General features: G+C 40.2%; 1 protein-coding gene across 7 annotated transcripts in view; it reads left to right on the top strand.

Annotated features, from left to right (window-relative positions):
- ptprfa (protein tyrosine phosphatase receptor type Fa) overlaps nucleotides 1-19,693 on the top strand; it is a 301,290-nt gene that overhangs the window by 128,067 nt on the left and 153,530 nt on the right. For all 7 annotated transcript variants that reach the window (XM_088077354.1, XM_088077355.1, XM_088077356.1 and 4 more), the window contains exon 5: nucleotides 7,411-7,552. In XM_088077354.1, the coding sequence (XP_087933480.1) occupies nucleotides 7,411-7,552 (142 nt within the window). The remainder of the gene's footprint in view (nucleotides 1-7,410; nucleotides 7,553-19,693) is intronic.

A 19,693-nucleotide genomic window follows, 5' to 3' on the forward strand; every position in this document is an offset into this window, starting at 1 on the left:
TATTGCACATACCCTGTGGTAAAAACCCATGGAAATATTGCACAATCCCTGCAGCCTCAAACAGCACTATTTAAAAATTTAATGGAGGTCGGAACGAATTAATTTTTAAATCGGTTAAGTTTACAGTGGGGAACTCTGTATCGTCTGCCAGAGGGCAAGAGCTTATATTCTAATTGCAGGATATGTGATGGGTCAGTCAATATCCTCTGAGCCTGCTGAAGAACAGACTGCTCATACGTTGACTGGAGGGACTGGTACTCGTTTCTCCCCATCACCTTCATAGCTGTGTGAACCAGACGGGCCAGCTTAGTTTTTAACTGTACAGTGAGGTTTCCAAACCATGCTGACATGCCATATCTGATCACATTTTTCAATACAGCCTGATAAAATAAAAACATAATCCTCTGGTCCACACCATACACTCTGAGTCTGCGCAAGAAGTAAAGTCTCTGCTGTAGACGAGAACACACAGTTTCAACATGATCTTTAAAGCTGAAAGTGTTGTCCAAGTGCACACCGAGATACTTGTAAGAGCACACCTGTTCGATATGTGTGTCATGTATGACCACAGGACTGTGATCCCCCACTGATCTGGGGTCCAGAACCATCTCCTTCGTTTTGGTAACGTTAAAAATGAGGTGGTTTGCATCACACCACTGTACAAAGTTTTGTATTTCGCAGAAATAGGCTGATGGGCTTGTGTCTTTGTACAATAAGGTGAGGATAGCTGTGTCGTCTGAAAATTTAAAAACAAAGTTCCCAGGGTGGCTGTTTGTGCATTCATTTGTGTACAGTGTAAAAAGGACTGGGGAGCTGACACAGCCCTGCGGGGCACCTGTACTGATGGGTCTGGGCTCAGAAAGGACGTTGTTGACTCTGACCTGCTGACTTCGATTGTTTAAAAAAGAGAAATACCACTTAATTAAAAAAGGGCTGACACTCATCTGCTTCAGTTTTTGAATAAGAAGATGAGGCTGCAGTGTATCAAAAGCTGAACTAAAATCAACAAATAAAATACGTGCATAGGCCTTGGGGTCTTCTAAGTGCTTAACAGTGAGGTGGGTGATGCTGTTAATGGCATCATCAGTACCCCTGCCCTGCCTGTAAGCAAATTGGAGTGGGTCAAGTGCCGAGTTGACCTCTGCCCTGAGCAGAGACACCATATATTTTTCAAAGCATTTCATGACAATTGAAGTCAGGGCCACGGGTCTAAAATCATTATTCTCAGATGGCCAGGGTTTCTTAGCAATTGGAATTATAACAGAGTTTTTCCAGAGAGCAGGTACAGTGTGTAAATCCACGGACTGCTGGAAGATGGGACACCACGCTGGGGTGAGTTCTTCTGCACATGCCTTTAAGAGCAGCGCAGAGATACCATCTGGGCCAGTGGATTTTTTAGTACACACATGTTTAAAAATTGACTGGATCTTGTGTGGGTCAACAACAGTCCCACACCATGGATCAGCTGAGATTGTATCCAGTGCACTGCTACATTCCTCCGAGAAGTCATGTTTTTCAAACCTAAGAAAGAAATTATTCAATTCATTTGCTTTCCTCATATCATCATCAGTAATAGGGCGCTTCTTGATTGTGTTCATGTTGGTTATTGTCTTCATTGAGTCCCACAGCTTTTTAGAGTCCATTGCCATAAAATTCTGCTCTAACATTTCCTTATGATGCTTCCTGGCATCTCTTAGCATCTGGTTGAGCTCCTTTTGCACTACTTTCACCCCTGCTCTGTCATTATTCTTAAAAGCTATCTTTTTCCTATTAATACAGTCCTTCACACTCTTAGTTATATAAGGCTTGTTGTTGGGATACACTATAATGTCCTTTTCGGTGACCACACTGTCCACACAAAATTGTATGTAGTCTGTAGTTGTTTCAGTGGCCACATCAATTTCCAGATTATGAAATATATCCCAATCCGTGCAGAGAAATGCTCCTTTTAATGTCTCTATACTGTCTCTGTCCCACACAGTCACCATCTTGGTTTGTGGCTTACTCCGTTTGAGGACAGTCTTGTAGACTGGTATTAACTGGATTGTATTATGATCAGAATTTGACAGAGGGGGCTTTGGTTTTGCTGTGTATGCATTTTTGATGTTACCATAACATTTGTCTAAAATTTTATTGTCCCGCGTGACACAAGTTATGTACTGTTCAAATCCGGGGAGTGAAAATTCCAGTCTGCAGTGGTTAAAATCCCCCAGAATAAAGACTGGGGCACCAGGAGTACGTTGCAGTTGCTGATGGACACAGTCTGCTATTTGGGTCACAGCTCTGGTTGCATTTCCACTGGGGGAAACATACACTGCACAGATTATAATATTCCCAAACTCCCTTGGGAGATAGAAGGGTCTGAGCGACACGCACAGCAATTCCACGTCGGCTGTGCATACAGTCTTCCTCACGGTGCAGTTCCTACACCAGCTGTCATTCACGAACAGACAGACCCCGCCCCCTCGACTCTTCCCCGATAGGTCAGTTCTGTCCGCTCGTATGAGAGAGAACCCCTCAAGCTCGACGAGAGAGTCCGGGATGTCCCGATGGAGCCAAGTCTCAGTGAACACCATCACACTCGACTCCCTGTATTCGCAACATACCTTGGTGTTGACGCGGAGTTCATCTATTTTGCTCCGCAACGACCGTACGTTGCTGAGTATCATGCCGAGCAGCGGTGGTCTGTTCCCTCTCCGTCGGAGTCGCTGCCGTATTCCCCCTCTTCTGGCTCTCCTCCGTTGTCTACTTCTTGCCGGTTGTGCTCTCACAACCTCTGGGAGATCAACAGGTGGGGTCGTTCCCGTGGACTGGAGAGATAGCAGAGCGTCTCTTGTGTAGCATAGCGGCAGCTTCGCTTCCGTGCGAGGATATGTTTGACATGTTGAAAGTAATCTCCAAATAAACAGTGCCAGAAGCAGTCCTTGTGCAAAGGTCGCCATTGCATTTTAAGCCCACTTCCAATTTTGCCGTCACACCGTTCAGATCCGTAAAGGTACAACAGTAAAAACCATTAAAACATTAAAAAACATTAAAGACAAGGAGCAGCAAGGAGCAGCAGCACGAGTCCGGGTCGCCAGCAGAGCAGCGCCACCTCCCAAATCTCTGATCACATTCAGCTCAAACTTGGTAACAAAAGCTGCTTAAAGACCTCCATGATGCCTCTGTGTGAAGATCATATGTTTTTTAATGTATGCTGTTGCCGTGGCAATGCAGTATTCGCCACTAAACAGGAAGCTGCTCTAACTTCAGTTTGCATACACCGTTTTGCCCCAAATTTTTTATGTGTGTGATCAGGTTGCAGCCCTGAACACATCAACATGTCAGTTAACCATGATACTCAATGCACCACCTACTGGCAACAGGAAGTATACCTTGTAACACAATTATCATTTGATTTACATGTAATTAACTTGCTTCGGCCTACAAATGATGTAGACCAGGATGACTTAGATTTTGTGTTCTCCAGTTCCACCTAGTCGTCATGGAATAATATTACATCGTGTGAAATATCTCACTCAAACTTCTGACTCTCATTCAAATTAAAGATCGGAACAGTCGGAGTCACGCCAGTTGCCCCGACTTGCATGGGGTGTGAGGGCCCGTTCATCGCTGCTTGCAGCTTTAATTATTATTATTATTATTATTATTATTATTATTATTATTATTAATATATATATATATATTTTTTTTTTTTCAAATGAATTGCCTTTTTGAGGGTTTTAATCATATTCCACAAATTATAAAACTTTGCAGATTTATCATGTCTGGTGAAAAATGTGATATTTTAATGGTCTCGTGCGTGGGTGGGAGGAAATGTATGTGTACAAAAAAGTCTCTTGGGGCCATACCGTAAAGCCAACAGGAAGTCGGCCATTTTGATTTGAAGTTTTAATTTTGGTGTATTTTTGGCCATTCTCAGGGGTTGTAATATTTCGAACTTGTTTCAGAGCTTTCATCAGATTGACCTCAAATGTTATGGCTACCTTCATAAGACCTTTGACACCAAAAGTTATCAAATTCACGAGTTTTCATCACACTGTGTGATCTGTATGAGGCATCTAATTTGCATGTTCTGCTATGAACCAGGAGGTAAACAGGAAGTGGTATGTAACTCTGGTGTGAATGGTCCAATCTGCCCCAAACTTCACATGTTTAATGAGAGTCCCACCCTGAACACATCTATATGACACTTTTAAGTGGTAATGAGAGTGCCACCTATTGACACAGGAGAGGCAAAGTTTTACACTAAGACGTCCAGCTCCGAGCAGGTTGACTCAATTGATGTCAAAATGGTCTAAAAAAATTTTTTAAGACATTGATGATGCTTAAAAATGAATATTGTGAGTGTAGGGGCCAATTTCTATATTTGTTTATTTTAAGACATACATTACTTATTTCCTATGTGCTATAGTGTGTGAGATATGTGGGATGATAACTAGTGTGCTCCCTCTGCAGGTGGGGAGTTCAACCACCTTTTAGGAAGTGCTGAGGCCCATTGTGTGGGCTTTTGGCTGGGAAGCACACAGTCTTTAGACCTTGCCTTAGTTTGCAGCTGGTAGCTTATTTCCCATTTTTGCTGATCAGACTGCTTTATAATTTTGAGAATCTAATACATACATTATGGCCATCATCATTTTTGTAAAATATGGAACAATAAATCAAATTCATTTTTAATGTCAAATCAACAATCTTCTTCTGGACATTCTGTTTTTTGCAAGCATCTACTATACCCTACCCAGTCAAGCCCAGTGATACGACAACAGGAAATGTTGTAGTCACTGCAGTTTTTGTGAAAGGGGTGGACAATTTCGATGTTTCAACATAACATCAAAAACTGTTATAACTTCACCCCAGATGATTGCGTCACTCAGAGTCCCACCAGTAGCCTCAACTTATGTGGGGGCCCATTCATCGCTGCTTGCAGCTTTAATTATTGTTATTATTTTTCTCTCCCAAGAATCGCATTTTTGGAGGTCTGAACAAAAACTCATGAAAGTTTGTACGCCCGTGCTGCCTGGCGACAATTTTTGTGGTTTCACAAATGGGTGTGGCAAAACGGCTCCACAGCGCTCCTAATGTGTAGCCCCAATGGCTGGTTTCACCTACAAATACGCAATTCGCAAATTTGTATCATGCCCAGACGCACAAAAAGGCCTCTTGGACCCACCCCCCAAACCCAACATGAGATTGGCCATTTTGAATAATGTGCTGCTTCTTGGCGATTTCAGGCCACATACTTTTGCTATCTTGTCCTACAGGATTCATCCGATTTACTTCAGAATTGGTGTGTCCATTCTCAACCCCTTGGTGATGAAAAGTTTTCACAGGTCCGTGCAAAACTTTTGCAGTTTTCCCATTATGTGGCGTATAATTCACCAGTCTTGCCATACAACAGGAAATTGTTGTAACTTTGGTGTACAGTGGTCCCTCCCTATAACGCGGTTCACCTTTTGCAGCCTCGCAGCTTCACAGATTTTTTTTTTGTGCAATTTTGCATGCTTTTTTTTTTTAATAGTGCATTGTGTTCTGCGTCCTGATTGGCTAAGGGACTGTAGACCATTGTCAATCAATCTCCTCCGTGCCGTGTCTCCTGTACAGTACAGAATGCGTTCAGCTTGCCAAATTTAAAGCCTTAAAATACTATAATAAAAAAAATTGTAAATTGTATTATTGTAAAAAATAAAGCTGACTACTTCGCGGATTTCGCCAATTGCGGGTTATTTTTAGAACGTCACTCCCGCGATAAACGAGGGACCACTGTACATTGTCCAATCTGCCTGAAAGTTCAGAGGTTTGATAGGGTCCCGCCATGAACACATCTGTATAACAATATTCACTAGTCATGATAGCACCACCTAGTGGCCACAGGAAATAACTTTTTTTTAAATACTTTTATCAACTTGGCCTACACAATTAATGGGATCCATCTGAAATTTTGTCTGTATGACCGTAAGACCTATCGATTGAAAGTTATCAATTATCCGCACAAAACTTTTAAGGTTATCCTGTTATCTGGTGTACAATTTTGATGTTTTGCAAGAAGACAGGACATTGTTGTAACTTTGATGTACATTGTCCGATCTGCCTGAAACCTCATTGGTTACATTAGGGTCCCGCCCTGTATACATCAGCATGAAAATATTTACTAGTCATGATAGCGCCACCTACTGGCAACAGGAAGTAAGCCTTGAGAGGCAATTACCATTGGATTTACATGATATTTACATGGTTTGGTCAACAAATGATGTACACAAAGACGACAAGGAATTTGTCTCTCCTCCGCCGCCACCTAGTGGCCACTGGAGGTACTACACCCTGTGAAGTAGCTCACTCCAGGGTCCAAACTCTTTGTGTGTATTGTCCGACTTCCACAGAAATAAGCAAGCGCATTAGCTGGAGTCCCACCAGTACCCCGACATACAGGGGGGTGCGAGGGCCCATTCTTTGCTGCTTGCCGCTTTAATTCTTCTTATTGTTGTTATTCTTTATATATTTTACAAAATAAAGTGTACAATGACAAACCCTCACTTTAATCTTGTTGGACTTGGAATTGTTTATTATTGTCTATTCACGATTACACTTCATTAATACATAAGCCATGTTGGCTTCTTGCTTACATTGCTTTAGTTGTAGCATACTTGCAGTGGCTTGGTAAGTGAGGTTGTTAAAGCTCTACACCTTGTCTGTCTCTCCTTGGAGTAGGACTGAGAAACACTGTGCGCTATAGCTGAAGGAAAAATATGAAACTTTCAAACTGAGCTGAAATGAAATGAGTGCTCATAACTTCAATAAATAAGTTAAATGAACAGTCTCATACTGCGTTTTGTGTTTATGCTGTGTTGTTAAGCGGGGGAGTAGCTTTTGCTCTTACACACATTGGAGTTCAGCAGAGTAAGAGACAGAGGAGGAGAGGAGATAGAGTAGAAGAGTTCATGGAAGTTAATGAAGGATTGGATGCTCTATAAGCTAAATATTCCTGATCAGTAAAAAAAATGCCTTGATCGGCCCTGCTCCAATGTTTGAGATCAGATCAGGACATCCTTTGTAATCACTGATTACCACTGTAGCTGTGCAGTACTCTAAACGGATACAAGCAAATGACAAGAGCCAGGAAGAGCAAAAGAGAATGACTTATTTGTTTTAATTTTGGTGGACCTCACTCAAAGGAGGGCTGTGTTAAAACAGAAAAATTGTTTTGGACCAACTATGAAATATATATTTTCCAAATATTTATCTGTAGAACTTCCTTGAAATGTCTTTGTTCTTTGGGCACATGAGAAAGCTGTCTCCTAGGTGAAACACTATAATGTTATATGGGTCTGCAACAGAGATAAGCAAAACAGACATAATTTGAATGAAAATGTCACAGGTGATTACTTTAACCCTCCTCTGCTGTTTTCTGGCCAGGTGATTGAGTTTGATGACAGCTCGGGATCCGTGCTGCGTATCCAGCCTCTCAGGACCCACCGTGATGAAGCCATCTATGAATGCACAGCCACCAACAGTGTGGGAGAGATCAATACCAGCGCCAAGCTCACTGTCTTAGAGGGTAAGACCTGACTGCACTCTCACTAATGTTCTACACATGCCACACATGTGTACTCATGCCCTCTCTCAGCCTGTCCTCACCTCCCTGACCTTGCCAACTGAAGGAGGTTGTTATGTTCATGTAACACTGTTTTACCTCAGTTTTAACTATTTAGGTCAACTCAGTTTAGTTAGTGTGCAACAGTGTCCCACGTGTTGGTAATGGATTGAGTTCTAACGAGAGTTGTGACCTGTTCCCACCACAGGGACAACCAGTACAGTACCAGAATTAGGAGGACGGACAGACAGCAGGCCTACTTGTTATTTCATTGATATTAAAAACAAGTTTGATTAGTCTGCTTCTTGGCTAGTCAGTTTAAAACAAAGTGTGTGTGCAGACAATCACGGAGCAAAAGGCAGCCAGTATGTGTGTGTGTGGAAAGAAATGGTCTCAGTGAGAAATAAATATGCCACCAAAATGTCATATTTGTTGACATGATCCAAAATGTACTGATTATTGAAAATGAATTCATTTTATGGATATTACTTTGGATGGAGGTGCACTGGGATTTTACCAGCTCTTTCTTCATGCATCTATCACAGTTGTTCCACAGTAAATTCAATGGCTGAATGTTCTATTTTTTTGAGGGTGAAAATTGTGTCTAAAATGCCGTTTCTGACATGCTTATCATCTTGTTTCTTCAGAGTTGGTGGAAAAGCAAACAGGAATGCACAAAAGACACTTTTGTTTCTCGGTTAGTTGAGTTCCTGTACTTCCATGCTTGCTGGAACTGGGACTTGCATTGCCCTTCCATGAGATCTGTACCATATGTGGTAGACAATACGTTAGAGACTCATCTAGACTCATTCATGCAGGCTTGTTTGAGTTCTATTCAAACCACTTGGGTCAAGTCAGTTCATGTTGCACTGAGTCCTGGTACATGATTCATTTGGTTTAATAACTTGAGTTGAGAACTAGAAGTTTTGCAGCTTTCCAAAAATACAGCAGCTGCTGTCTGGTACATAATCTATATGATTATTACCAATAGAGAAATACATATTCTAACCAAAAATTACTAAAAATTTTGTCACCTGTTTTTTTCTTAATCTTTGAAGTGTCTATTTTAAGATTCTGCCAGGTCCCAAGGTGACATAATGTCCCATGGGGTTTATTTTTCACCCTTTATTACACCTTTCCCGAACCCGATCCTGAAAAAGAAAAAAAATGAAAATGGCAAAACCTTTGAAATTAACAGCATACAAAGACAAATGAACACATTTTTCCATACAATTCTGACCTGAGGAATTCAATAAAATTATTATTTTTAGAATTCAAATACATCTTGACTCTACATAGGGACAAATGAAGCAAAAAAACACGCGTCTATATTTTCCTTATATATTGATAACCTAAGGCCCACTGTTGTAAAATTGTGAAAAAGCTGCATATGCACTCACACAATGAAAGAGCTCCAGCCCTCTAGGGGCGCTGAGCTCGGGTAAAGTTGGAAAGATATTGACACATTTGATCTCAGGGGATCAATAACACAAGTATGATTGAAGGGAGACCTCTAGTGGTTGTAGTGAATTTCAAGACTGTACAATAAATAACTGAAGATAATCGGTATTATTTCCAATAATAATTCCTAGAGCACAATTTATTTTTTTAAGTAAAAGTCATGACACTGCACTGCACAGCAGTGACATTATTGAATTACCTAAAAATCCCCTGTATACATACAAAGGCACATTTCCCTAACTAAGTACTGTAGCATAATCACTTGTAGACCATTGATGTGTGAGGTAAATTTGGTGCTAATACACCATATAAAAATTTAGTTGAATATTTTCGCTCTATGGTGTTGCACTTTATAGACGACCATCATCTACTAAGCACTCGCCTGACAGCCTGCTGCTCATTAAGACCGATGTAAATAGTTCAGCTTGGAGGACAGCTATTTTAGATGAAAATGAGGGTGTATCTCGTTTTCAGTCCAACTGTGTTTCCCTTTGCATTTGTTTTCGTATATGTAGCGTGTTTCTCTATATGTAACTCATTTCTGTTTGTGGCGAGAGACGGGTGTGAGAGTATCAGAGTTTTTGGTCAGATTGTACACTTCAACTATATTGTTGCCAACAACGCCACCTGGGGAGTTTCGCCCCAGGAATTAGTTTTAAACCAATTTCACCTTTAAGGCACGCAGTTCGTTTTACTCAAGGCAGAGTAGACACGGTTCCGTTCAAACAAGCATTCTTTATTTTAACAATCGATTTAAAACACTAAAAACACCATTCACACAGGGACAAATCAACGGGGGGAACTAAATTAAAGCTGAGGCTTATCGGGGTGCGTGGGCTACTGACTGATACGGAGAATCCCCAACCAAAAATATAAACACCCAAACACACGTGACAGTCACACACAGCACACACTCTGTGAGGAAACCCAGAACCCTGGGGAGCACAGCACACGAGAAGGGAGGGGGGAACCCCGCCACCAGGTCACCACCACCACCACCGGACCTCAGCAACTAAAGGGAAAACAAAAGAAAATTAGTGGCGTCACAACAAAATTCAACGAACAGAAATATCCAAAACTTATATACAAATCAGAAACTAACAAATACAAACTACCAACCACAAATGAAAGAAATAAAGACAAATACTGAAAGAAAAACCCTCTGCCCAACCAAAATATCAAAACCAAAGAAATTAGATAACAAACTAGGCAAACAGGCAGAGAAACTAAATAAGTAATTAATGAGAACAAAAACAAAAGAAATAAACAAATGTGGGGAGGGATCTAACCCCACTATTCAATCACTACATTAAAATTGGTGAATAAATGGTGATTAAAACCTTGGTGCAGAAGCAAAGAAAAACAGGGAAGGCAAAAACAGAAAGCATAGCACCAAAAGCAGCATCTAAAAAAAGGACAAAGCAGCAGCGATAAAACAAAACAAAGCAAAGCTGCAAGCAAAGCAGCGGTAAGACAAGCAGCGGTGAGACAAAACAGCAAGAAAAGCAGCAGCGGTAAAACAAAGCATGAAAAGCAGCAGCGGCCCCCTGTAGCTGTGGCGATGTGTCGCTTTAAACCCCCGCACCCGATCAGCTGATGCCGACGTCACTCGTGCACTGTTGTCAGGTTGTCTGCAAGTGATTAGGCATCAGGTTCTCCACAAACATGCAATGCAAGATAGGAGAGGGGCAACCATCATCCCTCTGCACCTCAGCCTTGTCACGAACGGCAGATCACAAAGATCCGTCACACTGCTGATCAGGTGACTGACCAAGGCCTGTTATCCAAGGCCAACCGAAGATCGGCAGCACAATAGTGTTCCTCTCGTACTGAGCAGGATTACTATTGCAACAACGCATCGTCTGTAGGGTAAAACTAATCTGTCTCATGACAGTCTAAACACAGCTCACGTTCCCTATTCATTGTTGAACATCCATTGCTTGGTGAATTCTGCTTCAAAATGATGGGAAGACCCGACACTGAAGAATCAAAAAGTTACGCCACAATGAACCCTCAGCCGCCACAAGCTAGTTATACCTGTGGTAACTTTTCTGACACCTCCTGCTTAATACCTCTAAAGTCAGAGGGATCGTGAGGCCCCACTTTCACGCTCTGTATTCATACTGAAAATGAAGATCAAGCAAACTTTTGATCTGTGTTTCAAGATGGGTCGGGTGGGTTGCCAACATCACCGCTCAACCCTGGTGCCTTTTACACACCCAACACTCTGCCCTGGTGACGGAATGCGGTTGGAGTGCACTGAGGACAGAACACTCCAGTCGACAGTTGCATTCAGAGGGTAAGGCCAACACCGTGGAAAGGTCCCAAAAAAGGGGATCCTCCCACACAAAGCGACCATCCCCAACCCACCAAGTTTCATGTCCTCTTGAACTCTCTCTTTGAACTTCTTTTCAACTTAAGGTACTTGTCAACTATTGGCCTTGTGCCGGTATTTAGCCTTTAGATGGAGTTTATCACCCGCTTTGGGTTGCATTCCCAAACAACCCCGTACTGAGAACACTGGACCCCTGCACGATGGGGGCTGTTACTGTCATCACACCATCCACAGGCTGAGCCTCAATCAGAAAGACTCAGGTCCCCAAGCAACACCAGTCGGTGAAGACCAGCGGTCTTCCATATGCCACATTTCCCCATTCTGCCCATCAGACAGTGATTTGATGCTGGGCTCTTCCCTCCTCGCTCGCTGCTACTGAGGGAATCCTAGTTTGTTTCTTTTCCTACACTTAATAATATGCTTAAATTAGGCGGGCTGTCTCATCTGAGCTGAGGTCATAGTAGAATAGGTGTAGGTGTGGCACCTGTGGAAGGCAGCAGGGGGCCGCTTCAACCATGGGAAGCTCATGACCTCTGGATGTGCTGACAGTTACCCCGCAATGGCAGAGGAGTGCCATCTAGATACCCCCGAACCCCTTCTGCCTTCCCTCTTACCTCCACAGGAGCTACGCATGTTTAACACAGACAGCATGAAGACTCAGAGTCCACCAGCAGCCACGCCTGCACATGCGGATCTAACAGGGCACGCCTCATGGGCTCCAGAGGGCCAGAGAAGGAGGAAAAGAGGGGGATAGTGCAGACAGGATGGAAGATGGGCCGAAAGGTCCCTGCACCACAATGGCCTTCCCGCTAACTGGTCTGCACTCATGGGGACGAAGGCAATGGGAGTGCCTGCAATGGCCTCAGCAGAGAGACTTTGATGTTCTCTTTAGTGAAATGATGATGATGACGATATAGTAATACAATTTAATGTCTGAGGTGCTGGAATATGTAGTTTTTGTTTAAATTCAGTCTTTTTTCTTTCTTTAATAAAGGGTGAAAAATAAACCCCATGGGACATTATTTCACCTTAGGAACTGGCAGAATCCTAAAATAGATGCTTCAAAGATTAAGAAAAAAACAGGTGACAACATTTTTAGTAATTTTTGGTTAGAATATGTATTTCTCTATTGGTAATAATCATATAGATTATGTACCAGACAGCAGCTGCTGTACTTTTGGAATGAGTTACATATAGAGAAACGCGCTACATATACGAAAACAAATGCAAAGGGAAACACAGTTGGACTGAAAACAAGATACACCCTCATTTTCATCTAAAATAGCTGTCCTCCAAGCTGAACTATTTACATTGGTCTTAATGAGCAGCAGGCTGTCAGGCGAGTGCTTAGTAGATGATGGTCGTCTATAAAGTGCAACACCATAGAGCGAAAATATTCAACAACTAAATTTTTATATGGTGTATTAGCACCAAATTTACCTCACACATCAATGGTCTACAAGTGATTATGCTACAGTACTTAGTTAGGGAAATGTGCCTTTGTATGTATACAGGGGATTTTTAGGTAATTCAATAATGTCACTGCTGTGCAGTGCAGTGTCATGACTTTTACTTAAAAAAATAAATTGTGCTCTAGGAATTATTATTGGAAATAATACCGATTATCTTCAGTTATTTATTGTACAGTCATGAAATTCACTACAACCACTAGAGGTCTCCCTTCAATCATACTTGCGTTATTGATCCCCTGAGATCAAATGTGTCAATATCTTTCCAACTTTACCCGAGCTCAGCGCCCCTAGAGGGCTGGAGCTCTTTCATTGTGTGAGTGCATATGCAGCTTTTTCACAATTTTACAACAGTGGGCCTTAGGTTATCAATATATAAGGAAAATATAGACGCGTGTTTTTTTGCTTCATTTGTCCCTATGTAGAGTCAAGATGTATTTGAATTCTAAAAATAATAATTTTATTGAATTCCTCAGGTCAGAATTGTATGGAAAAATGTGTTCATTTGTCTTTGTATGCTGTTAATTTCAAAGGTTATGCCATTTTCATTTTTTTTCTTTTTCAGGATCGGGTTTGGGAAAGGTGTAATAAAGGGTGAAAAATAAACCCCATGGGACATTATGTCACCTTGGGACCTGGCAGAATCTTAAAATAGACACTTCAAAGATTAAGAAAAAAACAGGTGACAAAATTTTTAGTAATTTTTGGTTAGAATATGTATTTCTCTATTGGTAATAATCATATAGATTATGTACCAGACAGCAGCTGCTGTATTTTTGGAAAGCTGCAAAACTTCTAGTTCTCAACTCAAGTTATTAAACCAAATGAATCATGTACCAGGACTCAGTGCAACATGAACTGACTTGGCGAAAAAAAAAATCCACCCTATGCATGTGGACCTATTTTTCCATCTAGACTATATAGCACAAATAGCTTTTGCCTTTCTATTCCCTTTGCACCGGGATAGCTCTTTCTAAATCAGAGGATGTAGGCACTTCACAGTTTAGTAGTTGTTACGAAGTACCACGTGGCACCATCTATGGTAGCCTCAGTGAGTGTAACATGATGTCTAAAAGTACTTTAAATGGTCAAATGACTTGAGAAGCACTATTTAACCGCAGGCCATTTACCATTGGTTTAGTGAGTCGTGTCATTTATTTGTATGTATTTAACATAATTTTTACCTGATAGTGGGGTTCAGCTTCTCCTTTCGGACTGCTGACACTGCAGTCAGCGGAAGAGTCAGTTACAGTGGACAGCAGTAGAAGAGGTCATAATACCAATGTCTAGTTCAAAAGTAGCTACACCAACTTTTAACTCGGAGCATCAGAGCAGCAAACAAACTAGGTTTGCTGCATACAATAGCACAGCTACAGGAAAAAAAGGAATGGCAAAAATGATAAAATAAGTTTGTAAGTTCCCTCTTGCTATGCTGTCATTTTGCTTGCATTTCAAACTTAGTCCATATCACTAGCTGGTGTATTGTCTGGGAATCTCACCATGAATTCAGTCAAAACAGTTTATTTCATGTTATGCCTTGGATTATATCTCTACCAAAGACACAAGTCTGCTACATTGACAGACTACAGCAGACACAGCTGAGAGCTGAGCTTCCTGTGTGATTAAACAGAATGTATGTGTGTGGCTTGACTGATAGATGTCCCAGTCCCAGATAGATACCAGTCTCTCTGTGTGATGGTGTTTTACTGAGCAGGAATGTTGTGAAAGGGATTTTGGCAGAAAAACCTCCTGTAGGTATGAGACACACCTCTGTTCTTTGCCGGCAGCAAGATGGTGCCCAAACACATTTACTAAATTGACACTCTAATTGACAGACAAACACAACACAAAAGGGCTGTCAGACTGGCAGCCTTTTTCAAACCACTTAGGAACCCAATATACTTATCATGCCACATAAATATTGTCAGCAGTAAACACAGCCTGAGGCCCCGCAGCTCTGTGCACCAAACAAACAGGCCTGAGGAAAGTTTCAGCTCCAGTACTGCTGTAAGATTGGCTTAACTGTCACTAGCATTAAATATAAAATTGATTTCAAATTTTACCTGCAGAGAAAACTGAACTTCATTTAAAAACTGTTAATATTAGAGATAGACCTTTATTTCCTCCTTTGCCTGTTTTTTTTTTTTTTTGAACAACTCCACTTCCAAAAAAATGGGGATGCTGTTTAAAATGTAAATAAAAACAGTACAAAGATTTGGAAATATTGTTCAACCTTCATTTAGTTGAATACAATAGATTGGCAAGTTATTTAATGTTCAAACTAATGAACTTCATTGGTTTTTGCAAATATACATTAATTTTGAATTTGATGGTTGTAACACACTCCAAAAAAGTTTAGATGGGAGCAACTAAAGACTGGAAAGCTGTGGAATTCTCAACAAACATCTGTTCAGAACATTCCACAGGTTAAGAGATTAGCTGGTAACAGATTTAATAATCATGATTTGGTATGAAGGAACAACCTTGAAAAGTTCAGCTGTTCACCAACAAGTTTTTTCATGTTAAGGGGTGGGCAAACAGTCCAACTGTTTAAGAACAGCATTTCTTGACACACAACTCCAACAAATGTTGGGGTTTTAAACATCTAAAATCCATAATATTAAAAGATTAAATTTCAGTTTTCAATTTTATCTATAAAGCTCATTATCACAAATCACAATTTGCCTTAGAGGGCTTTCCAGCATACGAAATCCCTCTGTCCTTAGACCCTCACATCGACTATGGAAAAACTCGTCTGTAAAAAACCCTATATCAGGGAAAAAAATTATAGTAAAACAGAGTAATCTCTGCAGAAAAGGGGCAATGCCAAAAGCCAATATTAAATGCTTGTGACCTTTAACCCCTCAGACTGCTCTGCATTTGAAATGGACATGACTGTATGAAGGATATTTCTTGCATGGGGTCAGGAACACTTCGGAAAACCATTGTCCGTAAACACAGTTCATCACTGCATCTACAAACTCCAGCTCAGATTCTACCATGCAAAGTGAAAGCCAAATATCAACAACATCCAGAAACATGGCCAACTTCTCTGGACCCTAGTTCATCTGAGATGGACTGACACAAAGTGGAAAAGTGTGCTGTTGTCTGATGAGTCCAGATTTCAAATTGCTTTTGGAAATTATGGACATCATGTCCTCCAGTCTAGAAAGGAAAAGGACCATTTTGATCTTAAGCAGCTCAAAGTTCGAAGCCAGCATCTGTGATGGTGTGGGGGGCTGTTAGTGCCCATGGCATCATGGGTAACTTGCACATCTGTGAGGAAACCAAGAATGCTGAAAGGTCCATACAGATTTTGGAGCAACATATGAAGCCATCCAGGTGATGTCTTTCTCAGGGATGTCCCTGCTTATTCCAGTGAGACAATAAGACACATTCTGCACGTGTTCCAACAGCGTGGCTTCGTAGTAAAGGAGTGCATCTACTAGACTGACCTGCCTGTAGTCCAGACCTGACTCCCACTGAATGTGTATGGTGCACTGTGAAGCGCAAATTCTGACAACAGTGACCCTGGACTGTTGAGCATCTGAAGCTTCAAAACAAGCAAGAATGGGAAAAAAAATCACTTTGAGTACTTTAACAATTAGCATCCTCAGTTCCCTGACACTTACTTACTGTTGTTAAAGGAAAAGGTAATAACACACAGTGGTAAACAAGCCCCTGTCCCAACTGTTTTGGAACCTGTTGCAGGCATCAAAATCAGAATGTGTGTATACTTACAAAAAACAATAAACTTTATTGGCTTGGAAATAAAATATCTTGCCTATGTACTGCATTTGATTGAATATAGGTCAAAAAGATTTACAAATCATTGCATTCTGTTTTTATATAAGTTTCACACATGGTCCCAACTTTTTTGGAAATAGGGTTGAACAATGAAAGACCACTGTAAGTATTGCAGCATTAGTGTACTTATTTTTAGTATACAGTATTTGACCTTGATAACATTTCATGTCAAGTACAATTTTAAGAAGCTTATTTTAAATGTATTTTAAATTAGCTATAAAAAGCACAAGTATACTTGAAATAATTTATGTATAGTTAAATTATATTTCTAATGCATGTATACTGCTTTTTAATCTGGGGTGGTGGCAGCACTTAATTCCACACATTACATGCTGTCACCTTGTAACGGGGTGTTGAGATAGTGGTCATTTCACATATTTTTGTGAGACCAGGCTGACATTTCAACAGCACTATCTTCATCAGTAAAACAGCAGACTTGTGTCATACTCACCACCCCTCTTTTGTGACCTGTTGCAGCATTTGTGAGACTTCCTCTTAAGCGTGTCTCTAGGCGAGCCGTGGTCTCGTGCAGGCCCCCTTTGAAAGGAAAATGAGCTTGCTCAGCTGGACCAGCTGGTCTCAGTTGGTGATTGCTGCAGCGGTTTCTCACATCTAATAAAAACTGTCGACTATAGATAAGCTTTGTCTGTAAATAAGGATCGGTATGTCCACAATCATCCAAAAGCTGTTACAATCTTTTCAATTATCATTCATTACATTTTGGTAGGACACGATCTGTGATTCATGAGACATGCTGCTCCATACAAAGAATTATACATATTCTTGTAGTATTCACATTTCAGAACATGTGATGGGCATAGCCGACAAGAGATGTGCTGGTTACATGGATCGATGTAAATTGTATCAGTGCGCTTCACAAATCTGTAAACACATCTCAGCATTTTCAATTTACCATGCTTCTATCCTTCAAACAGTATAAGCTGATGAAGTTGAAAAGCTTCAGTATTTTCGACAATGAGACTTACTTCCATCCTTTTCACCATTTGGTGTCACTACTATAAAATGGTGGGTGTGGTTTTTTGTTTTGCTTTATGTTTTATTTTATTTTTATTCAAGTCAAAGGTGGTGTACAGCATTTAACAATATACTTTCTCTTAAGTAACAGAAAATGGAAAACAAAAGAAAAACAGACATATTACAAAAATAAAAGTGGTATTTGTGTACACACAGTGGACCAGAGAGGTTACAATATAGTTTCGGCTTATTACCTAAAATCTGATCTGTGAATTTATAAACTCAGTCCATCCTTTCCAACATTTTTCAAATACATCACTTTTGAGTCTCAGAGTAAATGTTAATTTTTCCATTACAAAAGTGTCATGCATCACACTGTACTAGTCTGTCAGCCCAGGTGGTCTTTGACCACTTTTTTGTAATTGCCTCTTTACTGACTACCAAAAGCCCTGTAGTTGAGGTGGTATCATTCTCAAATACAAAACATTAAAACAGAACTCAATCTTAATTTGTAAAACTTTTCCATGCTGTCTCGGATTGACTTCCAATATATTTTAATCTCTGTGCAATCCCCAAAGACATGATAAGGATTTGCTGTCTTTGTCCCACAGCCTCTCCAACAAGCTGTCTGTCTGTCTGTATTCTTTAATGCTGGTGTTTTAAAGAATCTAACAAGGTTTTTCCAAATAAACTTTCTCTAGGACAATGAGTTAGTAGACTTCCATTGCTTATCATTTAGGTTTTCCCACTCCTCTGTTGACATAACAAAGTTGCCCTCATTTTCCCATTTTTCTTATATGATGTGCTAACCCCACTTAAATCTTGCCTGGTTCCGATCTGTATGCTGAGATGTTTCTTAATATGCTAAAGCCATATCTGAATTTTTCCAGATTTTCTTGGCTTATTTTCTTATTAATGTAATATCTTAGCTGTATATATCACAATAAATCATTGCTGGGCCATACTGCACCTTTAAATTTTGAAAACTTTTAAGTGTAGATTTCTATTTTTTGCCATTCATTTTATTGAGTTTTTTAAAAAAAATTATACCAACAAAGAGATGGTAAAGAAAAAAGAAAAAAAAGATGAATAAATAAAAAAATAGAATAAAACAAAAAATATCAGTATATATATATATATATATATATATATATATATATATAGATAGATAGATATAGATGCATACACATATACACATACATGCCCATACACACATGCACACGCTCATATATATGTAGACACATACAGATACAAACGCACCTGCATACATATCTACATACATGCACTCATACCCACATGTTCCTGTACACAAACATATACCTCTACTAAGAAGAAAAATAAATAAATAAAAGATATTTTTTTTCTATCTACATAAATACAAATGCATACACATGAAACAGAGCCTGCAAAAATAAAAAAATAAGAGAATAGCAAATTATAATACAATAGTAATAGTAAGTATATATGTGCGTATATGCATACACACACACATATGCTCACACACACACAAATGAAAATATGTATATATATGCACATACATACGCACGTGCACCCACGCATCTAAAAAACACATTGGGGGTACTACACATCAAAATGGGTTACTGAAAAACATAGTTGTTTTAAATGCATCAGAATTAAGTGGATGGTATTGCAGAGGCTGAAATTATGTTTCCCCAGGTGTGTTCAGCATTGAGGATGAGTCCTGGAGCTTCAGATACCTAATAAAAGGGCCCCATATACTGTGAAACACATCTTGTTTATCTTTCAGTGTATATGTAATTCCAAAGGCAAACAAACAGTCATTTCTTTAAGCCAGAGTCTAATACTTGGTCTCTGAGTGCTTTTCAATGTCCTATAAGGACCCATGGTGACACAGGTGTCACACACCCTTTAAATGCTGTGGAAAGTTCCCAGTAGAGCTTTATGTTTGAATTTAACTGATGCAGTCCCAAAGTGACATCCACTTAACATACTGGCAAAGTCATGTGACAGTATGTGATTGGTTGTCCCCAGGACATCACTTCCAAAATGGTGGCATGCCTGGTGAGCACGTAAGGG

This window comes from Plectropomus leopardus, chromosome 5 (genome assembly GCF_026936395.1).
Source record: "Plectropomus leopardus strain MGB_pleo_1.0 chromosome 5, ASM2693639v1, whole genome shotgun sequence".
Lineage (NCBI taxonomy): Eukaryota > Metazoa > Chordata > Actinopteri > Perciformes > Serranidae > Plectropomus > Plectropomus leopardus.